The following is a 25,681-nucleotide window of genomic DNA, read 5'->3' on the forward strand; positions in this document are numbered from 1 at the left end:
AAAAATGTCAGGCAGTGTCAATAGTTTAAACCAACTCAGCTTCTGCATTCCAAATGTACTTCTAATTTTAAAGAAGTACACATGGATTGGCTTCGTGCTAAGTTCTTCCTTTCCCTATCTTCACCTGTCTTTCAAATGAAGAACTGCCATTTTGAGAACTGACCGGTAAAATAGTATTGAAGGGCTTTGCAGTTTTGTGTTGGAAAGATGTGTAATCAATGGAGGAGACATCTCATTTGATCGTCTCTCAACTCTGAGTTTGAGATGACAGCTGGTTTGAGGATTGGGTTACCAACTCCAAATGCATAAAAAGGTAAGGATCTTAGCAGGTCCCACCAGGACAAGTACTGAAATTTCACCAACACTTTTCTTAACTCTTTAAGGAGAAATGGAGGAATTCTTCCCCTTATGACTCTCAAAGAACAGCACAAGAAACCTGCCCTGCTGACCAAATAAGGCCCAGTTGACCAAGACCTCTCTTTCTTCTTTTCTCATCTGCTGGTCAGAAAGAGGAGGTGCTGATTGGTGCTGAGTTCTCTAAGAGCACAGGGCTTGGAAACAATAAACACATCCATGAGTGTAAAGTCCAGGTATTCTGACATGTTTAGTAATCATCAGAACAGTCCACCTAATCTCTACTCAGTTGTCATTGTAAAATGAGATGTTTTACAAAATGGAAAGGTTCTTTACCTGGAATTCTGGGGAAGCAATGGTGAACTGAATATAGCATCACTTTCAGCTGAGTCGATGACTGCAACAGAACAAGGAGCACTTGGTTTTGACCCTGTATGAGAGGCTCCATACAGAGGCTCTCTCCGAGAAGAGTATAAACAGCATAATGGGAAGGTTGTTTAGATGGAAATGCCCCAATTTATCTCTTCTAAGATTGGCCACAATTTTCAAACATCAATTTATTCTTCTCTCCACTGAAAATTGTTCAATTCTGCTACAATTTCAGAAAAGCTGAAAGAAGACAATGGTAAGTCTGATATATGCATTGTGTTTTGTTTCTATATATTCACTAATGGCTAAAAATGTCAGGCAGTATCATTAGTTTAAACCAACTCAGCTTCTGCATTCCAAATGTACTTCTAATTTTAAAGAAGTACACATGGAGTGGCTTCGTGCTAAGTTCTTGCTTTCCCTATCTTCACCTGTCTTTCAAATGAAGAACTGCCATTTTGAGGACTGACCGGTAAAATAGTATTAAAGGGCTTTGCAGTTTTGTGTTGGAAAGATGTGTAATCAATGGAGGAGACATCTCATTTGATTGTCTCTCAATTCTACTGAGTTTGAGATGACAGCTGGTTTGAGGATTGGGTTACCAACTCCAAATGCATAAAAAGGTAAGGATCTTAGCAGGTCCCACCAGGAGAAGTATTGAAATTTCACAACAGTTTTCTTAACTCTTTAAAGAGAAATGGAAGGGTTCTTTCTGGCATGACAGTCAAAGGGCAGTCTGTGCTGATTGGTGCTCAGTTCTCTAAGAGCACTGGGATTGCAAACAAAAAACCCACCCATGAGTGTGAAGTCCAGGTATCCTGACAAATCTTGTACTCATCAGAACAAAACAGCCAACTCCTACTTTATTTTAATTGTAAGATCAGATGTTGGGCACAATGGGAAGGTTGTTTATCTGAAAATGCCCCAATTTGTCTATTCTAAGATTGGCATAAGTTTTCAAACATGAATTTTTTCTTGTCTCCACTGAAAAATATGTTCTGCTACAATTTCAGAAAACCTCAGAAAAGACAAAGGTAAGTCTGATATATGTATTGTGTTTTGTTTCTATATATTCACTAATGGCTAAAAATGTCAGGCAGTGTCAATAGTTTAAACCAACTCAGCTTCTGCATTCCAAATGTACTTCTAATTTTAAAGAAGTACACATGGATTGGCTTCGTGCTAAGTTCTTCCTTTCCCTATCTTCACCTGTCTTTCAAATGAAGAACTGCCATTTTGAGAACTGACCGGTAAAATAGTATTGAAGGGCTTTGCAGTTTTGTGTTGGAAAGATGTGTAATCAATGGAGGAGACATCTCATTTGATCGTCTCTCAACTCTGAGTTTGAGATGACAGCTGGTTTGAGGATTGGGTTACCAACTCCAAATGCATAAAAAGGTAAGGATCTTAGCAGGTCCCACCAGGACAAGTACTGAAATTTCACCAACACTTTTCTTAACTCTTTAAGGAGAAATGGAGGAATTCTTCCCCTTATGACTCTCAAAGAACAGCACAAGAAACCTGCCCTGCTGACCAAATAAGGCCCAGTTGACCAAGACCTCTCTTTCTTCTTTTCTCATCTGCTGGTCAGAAAGAGGAGGTGCTGATTGGTGCTGAGTTCTCTAAGAGCACAGGGCTTGGAAACAATAAACACATCCATGAGTGTAAAGTCCAGGTATTCTGACATGTTTAGTAATCATCAGAACAGTCCACCTAATCTCTACTCAGTTGTCATTGTAAAATGAGATGTTTTACAAAATGGAAAGGTTCTTTACCTGGAATTCTGGGGAAGCAATGGTGAACTGAATATAGCATCACTTTCAGCTGAGTCGATGACTGCAACAGAACAAGGAGCACTTGGTTTTGACCCTGTATGAGAGGCTCCATACAGAGGCTCTCTCCGAGAAGAGTATAAACAGCATAATGGGAAGGTTGTTTAGATGGAAATGCCCCAATTTATCTCTTCTAAGATTGGCCACAATTTTCAAACATCAATTTATTCTTCTCTCCACTGAAAATTGTTCAATTCTGCTACAATTTCAGAAAAGCTGAAAGAAGACAATGGTAAGTCTGATATATGCATTGTGTTTTGTTTCTATATATTCACTAATGGCTAAAAATGTCAGGCAGTATCATTAGTTTAAACCAACTCAGCTTCTGCATTCCAAATGTACTTCTAATTTTAAAGAAGTACACATGGAGTGGCTTCGTGCTAAGTTCTTGCTTTCCCTATCTTCACCTGTCTTTCAAATGAAGAACTGCCATTTTGAGGACTGACCGGTAAAATAGTATTAAAGGGCTTTGCAGTTTTGTGTTGGAAAGATGTGTAATCAATGGAGGAGACATCTCATTTGATTGTCTCTCAATTCTACTGAGTTTGAGATGACAGCTGGTTTGAGGATTGGGTTACCAACTCCAAATGCATAAAAAGGTAAGGATCTTAGCAGGTCCCACCAGGAGAAGTACTGAAATTTCACAACAGTTTTCTTAACTCTTTAAAGAGAAATGGAAGGGTTCTTTCCAGCATGACAGTCAAAGGGCAGTCTGTGCTGATTGGTGCTCAGTTCTCTAAGAGCACTGGGATTGCAAACAAAAAACCCACCCATGAGTGTGAAGTCCAGGTATCCTGACAAATCTTGTACTCATCAGAACAAAACAGCCAACTCCTACTTTATTTTAATTGTAAGATCAGATGTTGGGCACAATGGGAAGGTTGTTTATCTGAAAATGCCCCAATTTGTCTATTCTAAGATTGGCCACAGTTTTCAAACATGAATTTATTCTTGTCTCCACTGAAAAATATGTTCTGCTACAATTTCAGAAAACCTCAGAAAAGACAAAGGTAAGTCTGATATATGTATTGTGTTTTGTTTCTATATATTCACTAATGGCTAAAAATGTCAGGCAGTGTCAATAGTTTAAATTAACTCAGCTTCTACATTCCAAATGTACTTCTAATTTTAAAGAAGTACACATGGAGTGGCTTCGTGCTAAGTTCTTGCTTTCCCTATCTTCACCTGTCTTTCAAATGAAGAACTACCATTTTGAGGAGTAACTAATAAAATTGAAGCTACTGAGTGGTAAAATAATATTGAAGGGTTAAAGGCTTCAAATGTATAAATGGGTAATGATTTTAGCAGTTTTCCAGGAGGAATACTGAAAATTCACCAATGCTTTTGTTAACTCCTTAAAGAGAAGTGGAGGGGTTCTTCCCAATATGACACTCGTAGAACAGGATGAGGCAGCCTTCCTTACTGAGCAAATGGGGACCATTTGGCTGAGACCTCTCTTTCTTCTTTGCTCATCTGCTGGTCAGAAGGAGCAGGTGCTGGTTGCCGCTTCATCTTCTAAAAGCAGTGGACTTGCAGAGAATGAACACACCTATGGGTGTAAAGTCCAGGTATCCTGACAAATCTAGTAGTCATCAGAACACTCCAAACGGCATGATAAAGGATATTAGGAGACTACATAGATTTACCCATGTAGTTTTCTAGGGAGGGAGGAAGGGGTTGGGTGTTGCCATCTTCTAGCAAGTTAAACACCACAGTCTAATGTTTAACCCTTGCTAGTGAGCATGAGGTATTTGCCTTTCATCAAAAGAGCCCATCTTTTTTCAGGCCCCTTTAATTGAAGAAGCAGTGCCAGCCTGGATTACATAGCACTAATTCTGATTCTATATCTACAACCAAGGAGGAATACATTGCATTCTTTGACCTAATTGGGCTTATTCTTCATTCTTCAGAATACATGAAATGGGGAATTATCATTGGAGTTCTAGTCCTTGTCCTTCTGATTATGGCCACCTTGACTGATTTCTTGGGTGAGTAATGGTGGCAGGAAAAGGATAATGTAAGAGATTGGAGGAAAGTGCTGTGTGCATTATAGAACACATACAGTGATCTTGGGACTTCCAAGGAAGAAATGGTGAACTGAAGACAATGACTGTGGCAGAATGAAGAGCTGGTAAGTAGACCAGCTCGTCATAATTCCTCTGCATAAGGAGAAGACTTGCATCGCACACAAGTGTTCCATACAATAGTGTTGAAGTGTTTTGCAGTTTTGTGTTGTAAAGATGTGTAATCTATAAAGAAGACATCTGATTTGATCATCTTTCAGCTCTGCTGAGTCTGACATGATGGCTAGTGTCATGACTGGGTTAAGGGCTCCAAATGCACAAAAGGTTAAGGATGTTAGCAGCTCCCACTAGAAGTACTGAAATTTTATCAACACTTTTGTTAACTCTTTAAACAGAAATGGAGGGGTTCTTTCCAGCATGACAGTCAAAGGACAGGACAAGGCAGCCTTCCCTGTCGAGCAAATGAGGACCAGATGACTGTGACCTCTCTTTTTCTTTGTCCATCTGCTGGTCAGAAGGAGCAGGTGCTGACTGGTGTTCAGTTCTCTAAGAGCACTGGGATTGCAAACCATAAACACACCTATGAGTGTAAAGTCCAGGTATCCTGACAATTCTAGTACTCATCAGAACACTCCAATAGACAAGATAAAAATTATCTTGACTCAAGGTAGGAGACTATGTTGTTATCTGCAGGTAGTTTTCTTAGAACAAAGAAGAAAGTGGTTTGCCAATGCCATCTTCTAGCAAGTTAAACACTCCAGTCTAGCCTTTAACCCTTGCTAGTGAGCATAAGGTATTTGCCTTTCATCAAAAGATCCCAGCTTTTTTTAGGTTCCTTTAATGAAAGAAGCACTGCCAACCTGGATTACATAGTGCTAATTCTCACTCTATATCTACAACCAAGGAGGAACACATTGTATTCTTTGATTTAATTGGGCTTATTCTTCATTCTTCATCAGCCAAGAAATCAGCAATTATAATTGGAGGTCTATTCCTTGTCCTTCTGATGATGGCTACCTTGACTGATCTTTTGGGTCAGAAAGGTGAGTAATGGTGGTAGAAAAAGGATAATAAGAGTTTGGAGGAAACTGCTATGTGCACTATAGGACATATACTGTGATCTTGGGTCTTCTGGGGAAGAAATGGAGAATTGAAGATGGCTTTGCTAAAAGCAGAGCCAATGACCGCAGTGGAATAAAGAGCCAGCAAGTAGATCAGCTCTTTTTAATCCTCTCCATACAAGGAGAGGACTTGAAGTCACCAACAAGTGCTCCAGACAGTTGCTCTTCATGAAGAGCCCACAAAACAGTGGTCTCCAGTGGGTTTAGAACTCTGGGAGATGAGAAAATAGCCGTCAAACTCAAACCACCTTCAACCACCTCAAAAGGACACTGGGTATGGATATTTCCTTTCCTAATCACTTTTGAAAAGTGCTTGTTAAATGCTTTTCAGGTATTAGGAACCTTTGGATTGACAGGTTTTATAGCACTGGGTGAATTTCCTTCAATCCTTAGCAAAAGAAGTTTTAAATAGAAGTTTAAGAACTTAAAAGAAAAATATTCTGGACTAAACAGCAAAAGAGTTATTAGAACTTTGATTTTGGAAAGTTACAAATGAACTAACGGTCCAGTTGGCTTTGAAATAAGATTTTGGAATTAATCATAACAATTCTTCCCATGGGAAAATGCTTTTGTTTGGAATTCTCTTTAAAAAAAACATGATGGGATGAGACTTTGAAGATTAGACAGTAGAGGGAACCAGATTGCAATTAAAATTGCAATTAAAGGAGAAGAACACTTAAATTTGACTTACTAAAATAGAATGAAGCAAAACATTTTAATATTGGACATATTGAAGGGTATTTTTAAACAATGGATTCAGAAGTCAATTTTAAGAGCATCTGCTTCTATAGATTGACTGTGTTTAAAATATGTTATGAAAGAGCAATAGTTATAACTGACAAGATTGAGACTGAACTGAACTGAACGTGGATTTAAAAATGATAGGCTACAAGAAAGATATGAAAAAAGATATTACCCTGGACACACAAAAGAAGCTGGCTGATGTCTTAATTATTAAAAGGCATTAACAAATAACAAACCAAGAGAATGACCTGGACAATTTTCCTATATTGGCTTTACAGAACAGGCTTGTTAAAGCTTTGAAGAATTTTTTGAGAAGGAACAAAGGTAAAAATGGAAAGAAATCAAGATTGTTAAAAGTCAAAGGAAGGAATATAAAGTTTCTTTATTTGATCAAGTTTAAAATAGATACATTGTTATCTCTGGTAACCCTTGATGGAGTTTTGCTGTTCAAGACTGAAATGACAGGGTTTTAAGAATTTCTTTATAGAAAAAAGAAGGGACATGGGAAGAAGAGATCATTTGTTGCATTGTAAGAGAAGATAAGTTATTGAAATTATTTATAAGACTGGCCTCAGTTTTCAAACATAAATTTATCCTTGTCTCCACTGATTCTGCTTCAATTTCAGAAAAACTGAAAAAAGAAAATGGTAAGTCTGATATATGCATTGTGTTTTATTTTTTCAATATTCACTAATGACTAAAAGTGTCAGGCACTGTAAGTAGTTTAAACCAACTCAGCTTATGAATTCCATATGTACTAGTAATTTTTTTAAAAAGTACACATGGATTGGCTTCCTGCTAAGTTCTTCCATTCCCTATCTTCACCTGTCTTTCAAATGAAGAACTACCATTTTGAGGACTGCCTGGTAAAATAGTATTGAAGGGCTTTGCAGTTTTGTGTTGGAAAGATGTGTAATCAATGGAGGAGACATCTCATTTGATCGTTTCTCAACTCTACTGAGTTTGACATGACAGCTGGTGTGAGGACTGGGTTACCAACTCCAAATGCATAAAAAGGTAAGGATCTTAGCAGGTCCCACTAGGAGAAGTACTGAAATTTCACCAACATTTTTCTTAACCCTTTAAAGAGAAATGGAAGGGTTCTTTCCCTTATGACTCCCAAAGAACAGGACAAGGCAGCCTTCCCTGCTGACCAAATAAGGATCAACTGACCGAGACCTCTTTCTTCTTTCCTCATCTGCTGGTCCAAAGAGCAGGTTCAGATTGGTGCTCAGTTCTCTAAGACCACTGATTCCAGATAATAAGCACACCCATGAGTGTAAAGACCAGGTATCCTGACAAATCTAGTACTCATCAGAACAGAACAGCCAACCCTATTTCATTTTCATTGTAAAATGAGATGTTTGGCACAATGGGAAGGTTGTTCATCTGGGAATGCCCCAATTTGTCTATTTCAGGACTGGCCACAATTTTCAAACATTAATTTATTCTTGTCTCCACTTAAAAACAGGTTCTGCTATAATTTCAAAAAAGCTGAAAGGAGAAAATTGTAAGTCTGATATATGTATTTTGTTTTTTAAATATTCACTAATGGCTAAAAATGCCAGGCAGTGCAAATAGTTTAAACCAACTCAGCTTCTGAGTTCCAAATGTACTTCTAATTTTAAAGAAGTACATATGGATTGGCTTCGTGCTAAGTTCTTCCATTCCCTATCTTCACCTGTCTTTCAAATGAAGAACTACCATTTTGAGGACTGCCTGGTAAAATAGTATTGAAGGGCTTTGCAGTTTTGTGTTGGAAAGATGTCTAATCAATGGAAGAGATGTCTGATTTGACTGTCTCTCAGCTCTGTTGAGTCTGACATGATGGCTGGTGTCAAGACTGGGTTAAGGGGCCCAAATGCATAAAAGTATAAGGATTTTCACCAACACTTTTCTGAACCCTTCAAATAGAAATGGATGGGTTCTTTCCAACATTACACTCAAAAAACAGGACAAGGCAGCCTTCCCTGCTGACCAAATAAGGACCAACTGACTGAGACCTCTTTCTTCTTTCCTCATCTGCTGGTCCAAAGAGCAGGTTCAGATTGGTGCTCAGTTCTCTAAGACCACTGATTCCAGAGAGTAAACACACCCATGAGTGTAAAGTCCAGTTATCCTGACAAATCTAGTACTCATCAAAACAGCCCAGGCAATCCCTACTTCAATTTAATTGTAAAATCAGTTGTTTGGCACAATGAGTTTTTCTGGAAATGCCCCAATTTGTCTATTCTAGGACTGGCCACAATTTTCAAACATTAATGTATTGTTGTTTCCACTGAAAAAGTATGTTCTACTTTAGTTTCAGAAAACCTGAAAAAAAGAAAATGGTAAGTCTGATATATGTATTGTGTTATATTTTTGTAATATTCACTAATGGCTAAAAATGTCAGGCAGTGTAAATAGTTTAACCAACTCAGCTTCTTAATTCCATACGTACTAGTTATTTTTTTAAAAAAAGTAATATGGATTGTTTTTATAAGTCTTATGCATTTTGTTTTGTTTTTTAAATATTTCTTAATGGCTAAAAATATCACACACTATAAAGTCACACACTATATAACCAAGTCAGGTTCTGCATTTCATATGCACTACTAATTTAAATGGAGAACCTGTGTGCTGTACTGGTTAAAGGCACTGGGTTAGAATTTGGGAGTTGCAGACTTTGGGCCATTAACTCTTTCTCTGGCCTGGGGTGATGATACAGGCCAGTTTGAAAATGTTGCCAAGAAACCTGCATTGGACTTTTTCCTGCACCCAAGTGGAGTCAGTGTTGTTTTGATGAAGCATAAGAAAAGCAATTTAAATAGAGGCCAATGTCTCAATTGGCTTTTGATAACTCTTAGGTTTCTCCTACACCCCCACCCCCACCATGTTTAACAAATCAGTCCTGATTGGTTGAGCCATCTTTTTGCACGTCTATTGGTCAGGAAGTGCAGGTTCAGATTTGCTATGCCTTTGACACTTCCATGCAGTGGTCTTTTCTGCTACAAGTAACCAAAGAATATAACCATTTTTGTAAAATTTTGCTTGATTTTGTTTTGAAAAAAATATTTATTTGTGTCTGAAAATGTCAGGTGTTTTACTTACTTGGAGTAAGTATTCTAAACCAAGTGATGCTCTGCAAAAAAATTGCATTTCAAATTATAACTGGTGTTCTAATATGAAAAAGTGGATGCTACAGGAATCTGAAGCTTTGGTATGATTCACGCTTCCCTGCAGCAATCCTTTGGTCTTCAATCCATTGAGTGAACGGGGCCATACATGTATCTTTCCAGTGTTGCAGTATCAGTCTTTTGGCAATAGTAAGGGCACAGAGAATCCACTTATGTTGTCCAGATGTCAAATTCCATGTTCTAGGTATATAGTTCAAAAGAATATTATCCTCTGAAAATGTTAGCTTTTGTTGCACAATCATGTTTATATAGTCCACTACTTTCTCCCAAAACTTAGTAAGTATAGGACATTGTAAAAATATATGCTTTAAAGAGGCATTGTCCTTATTATATCTCCAGCAAAATACTGTTTTTGACAATTGTTTTCTATACAAACGTAATCGAGTCCAGTAAATTCTAAATATTATTTATTGTTGTATAAGTCACTGTTTAAGGTCCATTGACACTCTTGTTATAGAAGATAAGACACTCTCCCATTGTCTAGGCATTACAGAAACTTCTAGTTCTTATTCCATTCATCCCTTAACATCTGCATATCAAATAGATTTATTGATAACAAATATCAATATGCTAATAGTAGGTTTTTTAGTTCTAAAGGATTTCACAAGCTGTTCTAGTATCTCGGGTGTCTCGGAAGCTGAGAATGCTGCTGGTCCAAACAATGCTGTTAACAAATGTTGCAGCTGTCAATATTGCCATTGGGATACCTCCAATAGATGATATTTATCTCTTAACAAATTATATGTTAACAATTTGTCTTCATCATCTATCATTTGGTCCAATGTCAATATCCCCACTTCCATCCAATTTTTTCATATCATCATCTTTTCCCCAATTTTTAAAGTTGGGTTTCCCCATAAAGTTAATTTGGGATGGGAAAAAGGGCCAACTCTTTTTTTATTAGACAGTATGTTCCATAGCTTTCTATTTGACAAAATTGTTTCCAAAGATATTGGAGTTGAGTTGTATTTAGATCCTAATACTTATGTCCCGATAAATGTTTCAATTCATCTTTCAAATTATTTTCTCTTTTATTTTTAATCTTATTTTTATATGATGCATAAACAAAGTAATTGCACTATGATCTGATACATAACAAATGTCTACGTTACATTCTTGAATTTGATTATATAGATTCAATGATATTAAGAGGTAATCAAGCCTAAAAAAATCCTGCTGCACATTTGAATAAAATGTATATTCTCTTTCAGTTGGATACTTCAAATGCCAAGGGTCTATTAAACTCAATTCTTCAATATAGGTCTTAATTGTTTCCCTCACTAATGTTGGTTTTCTTTGAACTGATGTGTTTCTATCACGTTCTGGACTCAGTATTTCATTAAAATCTCCTATTACCACTTCATCATAGATACAATCATTCAATTATCGAAAACATTCATGAAACATAATCAGAGAATCTAAATTAGGTTCATAAACATTAACCATAGCTATTACAGTCTCTGCTATTTTAGCACATAAAATTAAATAATGGCCGTTCACATCAGCAATAAACTGTTGTACATCAATTGAAAATCCCTTTTGAACCAAAATGGCCACACTTTTAGCTTTCATCAAAGTATCTGTGAGGGAAACCCGTCCCACTCAATCTTTCATTAATAGAGATTTGTCTTGTTCCATTAAATGTGTCTCCTGTAAATAAGCAATGCCTACCCTTAATGATTTTAAATATGCTAAGATTACATTTTGTTTTTTTGAAATCTCGTAGCCCTTTTACATTAAACTAACTTCATCCATTAATTTTGTTTTGCCCCACTTATCAATATTCTCCCAATACCAATCCATTTTATAACCTGTACCTATTGACAAACTTCTAGTAATGAACCTTTTTATCATTAAATATTTTTCATATTTTCTAATATTGCTCACAGACGAGGAACCTGCATAAGAACTCAAATTAATATTCAAATAGCATTGTATTAGACATATATAGAATCTATACTTGAAAGAAAAAAAGAGAAATGTGATTAAGTACAAGAAAATAAAACAACAAGCAAGTAACATTGTTATAAAAACTGGAAAAAAACCCTTAAAAATAAACAGAAGAATAAAGAAATAAAAAGAAATACATATCTTCTCAATGGGATAGCACGGAAGCTCATCTCTCTTATTATAAGTAAATCTACACAACAGCTTCAAACTATTCCTTTAAACTAACATGGAAAATATAGAGATAAAGACTTAAGTTGGCAATACACCCAGACTCATTATCATGGAGGTGACAGGAATACAGAAAAAGAAAAGAAAACTTAAGAGTCTTTTAAAATGAAGCTTGCCTCAGACTTCTCCCTTCACCGTTACTATGAAATGAGGCAGAATCAGACTTTTCCATCAGCAGATTTCAACAATAGGATAAAAGCCTCTGCGTGTGTGGGGTTGTCAAATCTGCATATTTGATCTTGATAATGAACGCAGAATGTTGCCTGAAATCGCATGATCTAGCAAAATTTCAGGCTTTTAAAAATGTCCTTCTCTGAAACTTCCTTGGTAAAATCAGGATAAATTGATATCTTACTTTGATTGGAATCCCACTTCAATGGAGACTTTACTGATTCCTGGCAAAATATATATAAATAGAATACAATACAAATACAAAATATTTTAATGACCAAGTATAAAATATATACAAGGAATTTGTCTTCGGTGACGTAGTATCATGAAGGAACTGCAGAATAATGATGTTGGAACTAGTTCAATCTTCTGTCTTATCAGAGGAATTTTAAGCACATGTTTGACTACAAAATCTGTTCCTGAAGAAAGGAGCTTTCTGAAAAAAACCCTCCATAAATTTAGCCAGAGTTAGTTGATTTGGGGGATTCTCAATACCAATCACATGTAGATTTTTCCTGTGCAGCTGTGATTCTTGATAAGTAATTTGTTTATCTAAAATATTATGACTAGCTGGCGCTATGGTCTCATGGGCTTGTAATTTATCTTCATAACTAGCCATTTTTTCTTGCATCTGCTTTAAATCATTCTTAAGTTCAGCCAGTTCTTGTTGAATTGGCTTCAGAACGTGCAACTGAGCCAGAATCTTTTAACAAGTCCTCCTCCGCCAACAACAAAGATGGAGGAGGAGGATTCTCCTACTAACTTTTAACAAGTTAGAATCCTCCTCCGCCATCATTTCTGGCTCAGCAGATAGTGGCGCAATAGGAGTTAAGCTAACTGTTGATCATTTAGATTTAGTTGCCATGCCAATAACTTACTAGAAGCAAGATAGTGTGTAATAAAAAAAATTAATTACTTAATAAACAAAGTCTTTATCAGGAGCTTGAAAGCCCTTTAATCAAGAGAGAAGTGAGAGACGTGTTCTACAGTACCATTCCCAAACCGGAAGTCGAATCCTTAGCTGTTCAAAGATTCAAAGAGTGTCAAATGCAGCTCCTGAAGGAATGCACTTAAAGCATTCTAGCTCCACAGCTGGAGGTGGCTAACTGAAATCTAGCAAGAGATTACTATTTACTAGCAAGAAGCAAATGCTAACATTACTACTATTACTGACAATAATAATTTTCTGTGTGAGTTACTGGTTATTAAAAACAGAAAGAAAAACTACCTTTAAAAAAAAAATGAGATGGGTTCCACAAAATGAGTGTCAGTAAGAATTATCTCGATGTCAGTCATTTACTTTTTAAAGTGCTCTATGCTGTGACCCTGTTTGAATGTGCATGAGAGCTTAATTGGCTTAATTGGACTGTACTATTATAAGGGAGAATTCAACTTAGCTTTATTGAGCAAAAGTGGAACTCTTCAAATCTTGCTTCTTAGTCAAAGTTCTAAATTAGGGAAATGGATCACACTTTTGGAGGCTATAGTCAATATATTGGTGTCTGAGACCCTAGTACTCTTCCCAAATTGAAGCTCTCCCGTGTTCAGTTGAACCTGTGAATAAGGTAATAGTGAATTGTTGAGACCCTGACTGGGTATATTTTGTTTAATGAAAAGGTGACAGTAGGTGAGTCCTGTTCCTTTTCACAGCTTCTAAAAAATGCTTCCCAAAGCAATACATATATATATTTTTCACACACAATAGCAAATCTGCAAAAATAGTGTAAACACGGGAGGTGTTGGTTACTAGTCATCACCAGTATTATTGTTCTTGTTGGTTGTTGTAATAGTTCTTGTTATTTTACCATGATTATCACCATGTTCATAATTCTTCCTACCTGAGAACAAGAGATGGGATTAGTATGGAACCCTTTTCCTACTGTCTGCAAGAATGTGGAATATTGAGGTACCTCAACTGATGCCCAGGACATGTAGCCCCAGAACATTCATCATTGATGATAACAATGGGTAGAAAGCTAGTGCTGACCGGTGTTACGTAGTCTCTGCAACAACAACCTAAGCTTTTGTAGTAAACTACAATATCCAGTTAATTAATCAGAAATAACTGAGAATCATTAGGAATGGATAAGATAGCTGGAGTCATGTGTGATGACTGGCATAGTTTTTGCAATAAATTAGTCCCATAGAAAGACTCAGGGCTTTCCTACTATTTTAACTGAGTTCGCAGCTGTACCAACTAATTGATTTATGATACGGTATAATGTCCCATGAATTATATGTAAAATTCACTCAACCAGTATCAGTATAATATGTAATTTGTTTCTAAGATAGTTACACTTTCTATTTGAGCAATGCAGCCCTTTGGGAATTATTCAGAAAGAGTGCTTCAGAGTGCACAGGAGCACAAAGTATGTCTGCAACTCTATAAGCAGCTGCATCCTGAAAATAATTTTCTGAATTCTTTTTGAAGCCATACTATCTATCATATATATTTCTTTGCAGCTGATCTTACTTTGGACCCCAAAACAGCTTGTGCAAGACTGGAAGTATCTGAAGATGAGAAGAGTATGAGGGACACTGGATTTTTTTTTTTTTATGAAGTTTCTAAGATTCTAAGAATGAGATTTGATTTCCACCCATTTGTCTTGGCAAAACAAGGATTTTCTGAAGGCAAATATTACAGGTCGTCCTGGAGTTAAAAATGTCCAGTTTAAGGATGACCCATAGTTAAGAACAGAGCCTGTTGTAGCATAATTCAAGTTAAACACATCATGGTTTGAGTTAATTGCACAATACGATTTATGCAATAATGCTGTTCCAGCTTATATACAAATTCAATTTAAGGACAGACCTTGAGAACAGAATTCTTATTAAACTGGGGACTACCTGCACTGGGAAGCGGAGTTTGTGCAGAAAAATACATGGCATTTAGGTGTTGCACCTAAGCGGAGAGGTTTTTTTTATGATGCTCAGAGGAATACAATAAGTTGTATATGTTTCTTAATGTTGGTCCTGGGACATTTTATCCTGTTTTTGCAACAAGCCATGTAATAACAGAATTTGATGATCAGATACTGAGAATACTACCAGTGGGAATAGTGGAATAAAATGAAACAAGCTAAAAATAATTAGAGGAGATTTTAGTTTGGATGGGCTTCTTATTATCCTTATTACAGTATCAGATGCTGAGACTGGGACCAATGATCAAACTCTACAGCAAGCACAATAAGGCATACATTTTCCCTGTAAGCTTTTACATTTAGATTTTAATGCTTTATAAAATGCACTAAAAATAAGATAATATATTTAGCACATTTTACACTAAACTCATCGCTTTCTGACATTTTGATCAATTGTACAATTTAATTTATATAATTGAAAAATAGTCTTTCTTCTTTAGTTAGTGCCAATTAACCATTGTCTTAAAGTGGTAGGCTGTTGATTATGAAATATTTAGTTAGAAAAATGGAACAAAAAACAAATTTATTTATGCAGATAAGTGTATTTTTTCTTTCTATTTTATATGTTCCCCCTCTATGCTATTTTAACATTGCATTATTGTTTCCATTATTGATTATGACATTAAATACTTGTCTTCAAAAAAGCTTGTAAAATTAATATATTGACTAAAAAAGGAGGGAACAAAGCTGAAAGCTATTCAGATGTATTGCTCAGATAATCTTTGTAGTTGCTATGAAAAAAACTTAATCTATGTTAAGTAATTGGAGGAAATGTATAAAACTGTTTGTTGCTAATATTAGAATACTAACAGTGTAATTATTTGAATTATATTTACATAAGAATAAATGAAGATGTATTTCTCTCCATATTATATCTGAATTCATATATTCTCAGCATAAAATAAACTTCTAAATACTTATTAACTCTCATAGTTGCTAAAAATTGTTTTTATATTTATTTATAAAATGGTAACTATAACTGAGTTAATTTTAGCTATTTGTAGATAATTCTAGGTAACTAATCCAGGATTATTTACAGATAAAAACGAATATATATGACTTAATGTAATCATTCCAAAGTCTTTGCAAAGGAAATGGGAATGTGATTTCTAAAAACAGGAATGGGGAATGAGACTTTGAATGCAAAATTCTTTAGTTCATGCTTTCCAAATATAGCATCAAATATGATCACACTTGCCCTATGATTGATCCACATTTTCTAATTAACACTAGAAAGAGAGGCTATTTAGACAAACTAGCAATTTTTATTTATTCTTGCAAGCTGCAAGATAACAAACTTCCTCCTCTAACTCCAGTTAGATCATTATTTTCCACTTTTGTCTGAAGTAGGTGTCCAATACCTGCTAGACACTTCATCCTCACTCTTATGTACGGTGACCATATTTTTTGGGAAGAAATAAAAGATAAACCTGAAGAAGGGGCAAATCTGAAACAGATTCATAAAGATACAAAATTTAATTGTTTATGCTTATAAATTTGCTTCACTGAACTGGATTGTCTGTTTCCTTCTTTGACCCATTGTTTCCAATTTACCTCTCTGCTGCCCGAAGAAACAATATAATCTTTTCATTTTTTGAAATCTCAATTGCGAGAAAAATATCAGGACTGAAAGTCAGTTAAGTAAGTTATGAAGTTATAAGAAGCAAGTATTAAAAAGGATTTCTGCAATCAGACTGTGCATTAAGTGGTGCCGTTTCTACGGTAAAAGTTAAACGACCAAAATAAAGGACAAAAGTGAGTTTTTGAAAATTAAATAAATGGAAGAGACAGCTTTTTGAAATAAAGGGCTGTCCCTTATAATAAAAGGAATATGGTCACAATACTAATATGTAACCTTATCTTCCTGATGCCTAAACTAAGCAACTCCAGTGGTGGGTGCGGAGAGAGAGGTTGAATGGTTGTAAAGCTTGTCCAGTGAAAGCAACCCTTTTGTGAGACAATTCCATGGAATTTGCTGCTCCCTACTATGCTATTTTGGCTCACTGTAGGTGGACCTGGAGGAATCTCTCTGATGCTGTAAGTACTGGGATTTAATTAATAAATTTTTATGAATTGAATTATCTGTGTGGTCGCTAGAAGTTGAAAATGAAAAAAATCAATCAATCAATCAATCAACCAATCATCCTAGTGCATTCCCCTGTATACCCCTTCTTCAACATCTGACTTGAAAATGTTAAAGCAGGCACTAACACTGCTATGCTAAATACATACTTTTCAGATTTTTGTGATGTATTTGGTAACTAAAAAAATCTGCACACACAAATATGTATTTTAAGGAAAAATGTAAAAAACAAATTTCAAATTATAGAAAAGAATGAACACACGTGTCTTCTATTAAAAAAATTTCTCCTAGGCACAGCTACCAAAAAAATGTACACTGAAATAAATTCAAATAAAACTGCATACAGTACACATTTCTGTGAGCAATATTGATGGGACAAAACAGGTTTTCCACCTTTCTGAAAAATATCTATACCATGAATGTTGTCAACTGAATCCTATCAGTTCTTTAAATGGATCATACAGTCAACCATCAATGGCATTATACAAAATTTTCAATCATAAAATATATCTCTGAACTAAAACAAAAGAAACTGAAGAGGCTTTATCCTATAGATTGACCGACAAGAAAGCAGAAACACTCAGGAAACTGATAGTACAGTAATGATCAGTTTGCTTATCTGAAATGTAGCCAAATCAATCATTAACCATTGAAAAATCAAAGATTAAGAACATGTGTTAACTAAAACTCCACTTATGAAAATGTACTACGCTAAGGCCTTATGATACTTGCTCCATGACTGGTAATAATATTGTGTAATTGCCTATATAATTTATAACTCCCCCCCACACACACACACATACATACACTAAAATGGCATGTTTTCCTTACAAACCTTCTGAGCGCCTTGTATGAAAATACACAAAACGTCATGCAACAAATGGATTAAGCCAGGGATCAACAATATACCCACATTTTATTACACACATGGAATTTTGAAAGAGTATGATGGACATTCTTATGAAACAGTAGCTCTAGAGGTACAGTCTGGGCAACTAGTCATTTCCCAAACAATTAACTGGTGAAGCCACAAAAAAGTATCTTGCCATGAATTTAAATTCAAGGCAGAAGTTGGGTTTGAGTTGCCTCAAAATAGTATTGATAGGCTTCATTCAACTCAGGTACATATCCTCTATATACTACCAGAACTCTTGTGTCTGTAACTTTCAACTGGGCAAAATGGGGCATCTTAAGGCAACAATTTTTGAATTAAGGTACCTCAAATGGGCTAACTTACAAAATGTGTCCAAAATCCAGAACCCATTACTCCAGTGGGATTGAAATTTGGGAAATTTGTGGCTGCTTCATCACTGCTACACTGCCATGGTCAGCCCAGGTCACATGACTGTCATGGACATATCTCTGACCTCCTTCCTACTTCCCTCTGTCCCCTGTGCCCAATCAGCTGGCAGCAAGGCCCAATAGGAAGGAAGGGAGGGAGGGAGGGAGGGAGGGAGGGAAGGAAGATTTCCTGCCAGCTACTCGCAAACAAAGTCAATGGGGAAGCTGGTAGCAAGTTGTAAGTCACTCACATTCCCACTGCTTTTTTGCCCTTGGTCATTCTGTTTCTCTGTTTAGGTAAGGAAATATCTCTGTAACAATGACCCAATGGGTCACGGGTTGTCCAGTATTTTTCTAAATATGAAGCCCAGTGAGTGAATTGGAGGATAGCTGGCAGCAGACTTTATCATACATATTGTGGAATATGGGAACAAGGAACTTGTGGTTCAAGTTACATTTTTTCCTTATGCCTCAAGTTAAATTTTCTTCCTAAATGTTTTGCACCTGGTACTATCAAAGAAATGTCCCTCTAGCTGAAAATACTAGTTGGAAAAAAAGTTGTTCACTATATCATCTCCTCACATTTTCTTTTTTTAATGGGATACACTAAAGTCAGGTCAGTGATTAAAGAATGCCTTTGCAATATTGCGAACAGACTAGCATTTTTCTATACTATAATATGTATTTTGCTAGTATAGTTTGTATATCTGATCCCTGGATTATTTTTTCCCCCCTTTTTAGGAATGGGAGAAGTGTACTTTGCAAGAAAAAAAAAATTATATTTATAATCAACAGTGGTTAGGTTATTTCAATATATTAAAAAGTGTAGGTGTGCCTCACATGGTTAATAATTTACATCTTTATAGCTTTCATTTTCTTTCTGGTCAAAGTCCTTTCATTCAATATATTTTTGAGTTTTATTTTTTGTTGTAGCACAGTTTCAAATTTCCCTGGATTCTTAAAGAAATCCAACAAAAGGAACAACAACAACAATAGCTTTCTTTTCAGTAGTCACAGAGCGAGCATCCTTGTGGCCAGATCAAAATCTCAGGTACTGTCTTCTTTTTAAGTTTTGGATAATAGAACAAATGAGAAAATCTGTATGGAATTATCCCTCAAACTCAATCTAGCATTTTGTAGCTTCTGTCTTCATCTGCCTTTGTAAGTGAAGAAAGCTCACTGTATGTGTGCTAGGGGGAAAAAAATGAACTGTGAAAGAAAATCTCATAGAAGACCACCCTCATTCAGAAAGACAGATACTAGTTACCCATTAGAACAGCCACCCTTTCCTCCTGTGTTTACCAACTCAGAAAATGCAAGCTACATTTATGATACGCATCTGTTTTGCAGCTGAAAAGGAAAGTCAGATAAAATGGAATCAATATTAAAACAACCTACAACCAATACCTTAGGTAAGTAATTTTATTTTTAGAAATACATTCCTTGATCTAACAAAAACATGGATGCAAATTATACCCAGCTGGAAAAAAAAAAATTTTAATCATAGGGAAAATCTTTTCTGGTTCAGGAAATACAGTAAACCAAAAATATGAAGTATGCATACATTCAGCTATGCTTAGATAAGTATCGACAAAGTTCATCTAGATTTTGAAGAAAAAGGATTAATGTTCTCCCTGGGAAGTACATAAGAGCTGTCTATTTTCTGAGATGATGGTAAAGAATTAATATTACATAAATGATTTAAAATAGACTTTGCTTGTTTGCTTATAATGAATCTTTTTGTCATAATACTTAGGATAACTAACAAATACATGAATCAGTAGTTTCTAAAAATAAAGACTAACATGTTGTCTAATTAAATCTACTGCAAACTAAAATATTAGCAAGTACCAAGTACTTCAAACTTCACTTACATAATTCTTTAGTCTCCACCTTCAAGAAAACAGATCTAATTTGGTAGCAAACTTTTAAAATATTCAAGCTTGCCTACATGTAATAATACAGAAACTAGGCTACTGTATAACTGAACTGCCCTTTTCATTCTCCACATGGAAAAGAATGAAAGAATGCTGGCTTGATGAATGAATATTCAAAGCAAGAGGACACTGTGAAGATCACAGGGAATTCTGAGCACCTATTTTGATGAAGTCCATAACTGGAATGTGTCTTTGTAGTGGAACACAGCATATCCTTGGTCAATAATGGAAAATAAATTCCTCCATACACCCCAATAGGTCCAAACTTTCTTTCTTTCTTTCTTTCTTTCTTTCTTTCTTTCTTTCTTTCTTTCTTTCTTTCTTTCTTTCTTTCTTTCTTTCTTTCTTCATTCTTAAAATTATTTTTTAGTCCTTTGGGTGGGTAACTGCAAGTATAACACCTCCATATAATTTTAATTGTGTTCCTGATTTGATAATTTAATTCCTGATTTTTTTCTTTTCTTGTTATACAGTGTCTTTTTGGCCAATGTTCTAATGCCAACAGAAATAAAGTTGGAGAGAGGGAACAACATTGTCTTGAACCCTTCATTACACTACATGTTTGTGACAGAAGTCCATTTACAATGTTTATAGCTGTATGTTCTTTATAAATACTCCTGCATAAGAAAACTCAGATTACAATTAATTTTTTCAAAGTCATAAATAAGAAAATCCATTTTAAATTATCAAAGTGTTTCTCTGCATCCAGAAAAAATCATAGCCAGTTTCTTATTTGTTTCTTATTTGCCTGATTTATATTATCAATAGCATTCAAAATATGTCAGAGATTATCCCTCATGTAACACTTTGGAACAAATCTAATCTGATCAGGATATATTAATGGATGGTTAGAAGGCCATTTGGTCTCTTTGCAAGTATTGCCATAAAAAGCATACCGTTTTACATTCAATAACAAAATTGTCTATAGAATTCCTCTAGAGCTGAATCACTTCCTAAAAGCATCCTGCCATGAAGAAGAAAGTACCTGATATTGTTAAATCTTATTCATTACCTAACTTAACGGTTTGATCAAAGTTTGCTGGAACATCAATTTTATGAACTGTACTGTGTTTAAGTATTCTGTAATCTATTCCAGATTTGATATACTGTATGGTTACTCTATTATCTGGAATAATATCTAACAAAATTGATCTGTTACTTCCTCTTTGTTAAATTATATGAGTTACCACCTCAGAGATATGCAATAATCCTTTTCTCTTGTTCTTTTGCCATTTATATGCAACCAGTATATGGTTTATTACTTTTTTCAAAGTGCTGAGGTTTAACAAAATTGATCTTCTTGTAGGTGGCATTTATGTCCATTAAGTTGAATAACTTTGGACTTCTGTTCTAAATCCCTGAAAAGGCATGTTGGCTGATATAAATCTATCAAACCCATCCTTGTTTGTTATGGGAGATTATCCTTGCTATGAGCTAGAAACCTTTGTGAACTTCCCATACACATGTTTTTTTGGGCATTGAACTTCTCACCCTTTCCTTATTGAGAGTTTCATTAATTTCATCAAGCAACAATTTTCTCAACTTACTCTCTTCATTCAAATTTTTGTTTTACAATTTAACCAACATTCTCTCTAGAGATAATTTTTCACAAACGAAGAGTTCCTAAATATATGACAGATACAATATGCAACCTGTAAGTTTATTAAGTGAAGAATACATGAGAAAGCTGTTGTGCAGAGTGCAGCAATACTCCCAGGAAATGGCCAAAAATACACACCAGCATGAGAGAGATTTAAAGAATGCAATGTCCATATCTTGTTCTCCAAAGAAATCCAGCCAGAAGATATAAAATATCTGGTTGTTTATTGAGAAAAATACAAACTACATAAAATACAAGTTTTATGCAAAATATAGGAAAAAATCACGACTTCTCATATCTTTGGCGTCCAAGACTTATCCACTACACAAGTACAACAAAGTCTCTAGCCAAAAAACTCTCAGAGAAGAGGTACACTACTTGATTATTAGTTACTACTACATAACCCATAAAACTGACTACATTACGGCTAAAACTCTACTGGGCAGCTGGGCATGTAATCCTCCCATTTTATGGCCACCCCTTGAGTAACTAGCATACAGACGCCAATAGGTGGCAGTAAATAGCAGTATATGTACCAACTAACAATAATAATTTCACACATGACTTGCTTTTCCAGTCTAAACACTGTTTTGAAGATAACGAGCTGCACTTATTCCCATGGGAAATTCTAACAAAAGCCAGTTTGGTCTAGTGGTTAAGGCCCCAGTCTAGAAAGCAGTAGAATGTGAGTTCTAGTCCTGCCATTGGGCCAGTCACTCTCTCTCAGCCCGACTCACCTCACAGGGTTGTTGTTGTGGGGAAAATAGGAGGAGGAAAGAGTATTAGGTATGTTCACTGCCTTGAGTTATTTATAAAAAGAATAAAGGCAGGATTTTTAAAAAAAATAAGAAAAATGTGTATTTAATCCTGTAGGTAAAGAATAGGGGTATGCATTTATGTATATATAATGCATTTGTGTTGGGGGACACGGTGGCACAGCGGCTTAATGACGCTGAAAGTTGCCGGCCAGAAATGGTCGACGCTTCAGCGGTTCGAGTCCAGCCTTCATGTTAAACAGGGTGAGCTCCTGTTTCCTCCCCAGTTCCTGTCAACCCGACAGGTCGAAAACTCACGTGAGTAGATAAATGGGGACTCTCACTCCGGTGGGAGGAAAAATGCTGGCGGCGCCTTGCAAAAAGGATTTGGGAGCAGTTGCCAGTAAGCGCGAAAAACCGTGCTCGCCCGAAAAGGGCGCGAAGCAACGGAAACCCCGCCTCCTGCGCTCGCCAGCTGGGCTCTGCTCTAGGAAGGAGGCTCTGGCAAACCACTTCCGAAACACCTTGCCTTGAAAACTGCAAGGACTCGTCCAAGCAGTCACTGCAGGGTCAGCAATGACTGAGCGCAGACAAAAAAAAAAAGAATGCATTTGTGTATGCATTTATGCATATATAATTATTTTTCATTTTTAAAATCTTTTTTAATGATATTTTAAATTATTTCCATGAGTGTGAAAACAAATTGATTAATATAGGCACAAGAATGAGAGGCTAGTTTATAAACTATTGTAATTTTCCATATATTACACTTTATGATTTTTTTCAGATTTTTAATTCTTATTTTTCATCAAAGGATTGTATGCTTTTTTTTGAATCCTTTCTATAGATTGTATCCTTTTTAATGGGTTGTCTCCTATTTACATCCATTGCACCAATTCCATAGCTTTGATTATCTACATTGTACCAAGGTCCCTGAAAGTAGGGTAATGGAAGGCTGTTTTTTGACTCCAAAATATTGGGTGGGCGTCTCACAGAATCTTATAGGGAAAAGAGGTTAGTTTTCTCATTAGTCTCTAGCACTTACTAGTGATTTTGAGCCAAGATTGGGTCCTAGTCCAATGTATTTCATTGGATTGTGAGGATATCAACAGGGAGAACCCCTTGGAGCTTGAACTTCCACAGGAAAATCCAGATATAAATCCAATAATAAGTTTTGATATTGAAGCTATTTTAAATGATCATTGTAGATATCCATAAATTAATACTGATTTGTAGAATATTTTAAAATCAGTTTACTTCCTTGTGTGTTCATTCTGAGACTACTTAATGAAGGTTCATTAGGGCTGATCAGTGGAATGATTCTTTCGCCACTGAAAAAAGTAGCAAAAAAAAAAAACTTTGGATGGCAGGGACCTTACTGCAACTGGACATAAGGGTTCATGGAAGTCATGGGTGTTTGTACAGTGTTTTTAATGTCATTTTGGGTAGAAAGAATGCTTGTTAATTCCCAAATCTTGATTCATTAGTCATTAATGCAGGATCATTAAGGTGATTGGAGGTTTTTAGTGCATATTTCTATCCACCAGATAACCAATATTTTCCTAAAGGATTATAAAATTATTTCAACATTTAAAAAATAATTTTAAAAAGTTTCACAAAGATAAAGCAATGTGCAATTGATAAATAATACAGACAACATATTAAATCTGCTGTTCCAGATGAGAATGTGCTCTCAAAATCAAGATTAATATAAAACCTTAGAAAATCACATAGAAGAAATAAATCATACCAGAAGTCCCTATTATTATCTATTTGGAACCGGTGTATAAGTTATGTCCAGAAACAATGAACCCCAAAATCATCTAGCTTAAGCTTCCTCAGTTTCTTTCATTTCTGTCTTCTAGGTAGTATTCTCTCAGCTTATCCTATCTGGATCAGTTTCGTGGTATTGGCTCCAGTGATTGTGTTTGGATGCACCCAATGCAATAAGAAACATAAAGGTATAGTACATGCATGAAATTACCTCCTTCAAATTAATGTTTAAGGAGACAATTTAATTTCCATAATTTTTTAAAAAAGAAGTATTGTTTAGAATTTCCAAAACATTAACAGTCATACATACTTATATTCCACTTTTAAAGGACAAGCCGTACAGAGGTTTTAGAGAACAAATCGTGTTATCTCAGATTTTTTGAAGATTTTCTTTTGCTCGAGGAGCACCAGGAATCTCTTCTCTTCCATGTCATGAATGATAAAAGCTTCGTTGTTTACCTGAAGGCTTCAAAGCATGTCTGTGGGGAACATAAAAATCAGGAAAAAGCATATTGTAGATGGTGAGATTGCTGTGCTACATAAACCTTCATGTGCAAAGAGCATTAGATGTCCTCTAAGAAACTGCTAAAACAAGTTCAGAGCTGGTAGTGTGAACTATTGGTGACCAATTAGGTAAGGAAAAAAAAAACCTCAAGCAAAGGGATTAAGTTCATCCTTTCAGGAAGGAACCTTCAAACTGGAAACAATAAAGTCTACAATGATCCATATGAAACCTCTCAGGTTTTACCCCGTTAAAGAAATCTACTTCTGACAAGAAATATTAACAGTGTCCTTTAAAAAAAAAAATCAAAATTTGAATATATTTCATCAAAAAATATTTATCTGGGATTTTCTTTTATGGAAATAGAAATTATATGCCATCTCCTCATATGTTATTACTACCTCTGAAAAGTTGGTTGAATTTTGCCACATTGAAAATTGAGAACAATCTGTTCCTTTTGAGCAATAATCAATGGGAGAAAAGGAAATTTAGAATTGCAACTTTAGGTTTACACATGGGGCCCCAATGAAATTGAGAAGCCTCTAAATCAGTTAAACAGGAAACAAGCTGTGTTTGGAATTGCAGAACTGGATTTTAAGTTGAAGGCAACTTTGTGGTCTGTGCATATGCCTACATCTAATTTCAATGTGACAGTTAGATTTCACCTATCACAGAGGTGAACCCCAACCATTAATCTTCGTGTTTATATATTTTGTTTCTTTTCTTCTGTCTATTTAGAATTGGATTTCTTTATAATTTGCAGAGAAGCTTTCATTTTTTGGCTTCCACTATTTTATATCCCAAGGGTTTCCAATGTGGCAAGTGCTCTTCCAAAAGGGAGAGGTTAATAATGCTATTAT

The 25,681-nt window shown here is 35.6% G+C and overlaps 1 protein-coding gene and 1 long non-coding RNA gene across 2 annotated transcripts in view; both read left to right on the plus strand.

Moving 5' to 3' along the window:
- Positions 1-25,681, plus strand: part of LOC107326653 (butyrophilin subfamily 3 member A1-like) — a 65,358-nt gene that overhangs the window by 7,628 nt on the left and 32,049 nt on the right. The window contains exons 5-8 of the mRNA XM_088142881.1: positions 959-979; positions 1,737-1,757; positions 2,767-2,787; positions 3,545-3,565. Coding sequence (XP_087999007.1) covers positions 959-979; positions 1,737-1,757; positions 2,767-2,787; positions 3,545-3,565 — 84 coding nt within the window. The remainder of the gene's footprint in view (positions 1-958; positions 980-1,736; positions 1,758-2,766; positions 2,788-3,544; positions 3,566-25,681) is intronic.
- On the plus strand, positions 18,827-22,714 carry LOC112543400 (uncharacterized). Its single transcript, XR_003086669.2, has 3 exons — positions 18,827-19,305; positions 19,605-19,666; positions 20,273-22,714. It is a non-coding gene; the product is annotated as an uncharacterized LOC112543400 (long non-coding RNA).

The sequence above is a fragment of the Python bivittatus genome, unplaced genomic scaffold (assembly GCF_059951505.1).
Source record: "Python bivittatus isolate LINGU-HERP-01145 unplaced genomic scaffold, Pbiv_v1 ctg000440_np1212, whole genome shotgun sequence".
Taxonomy (NCBI): Eukaryota; Metazoa; Chordata; class Lepidosauria; order Squamata; family Pythonidae; genus Python; species Python bivittatus.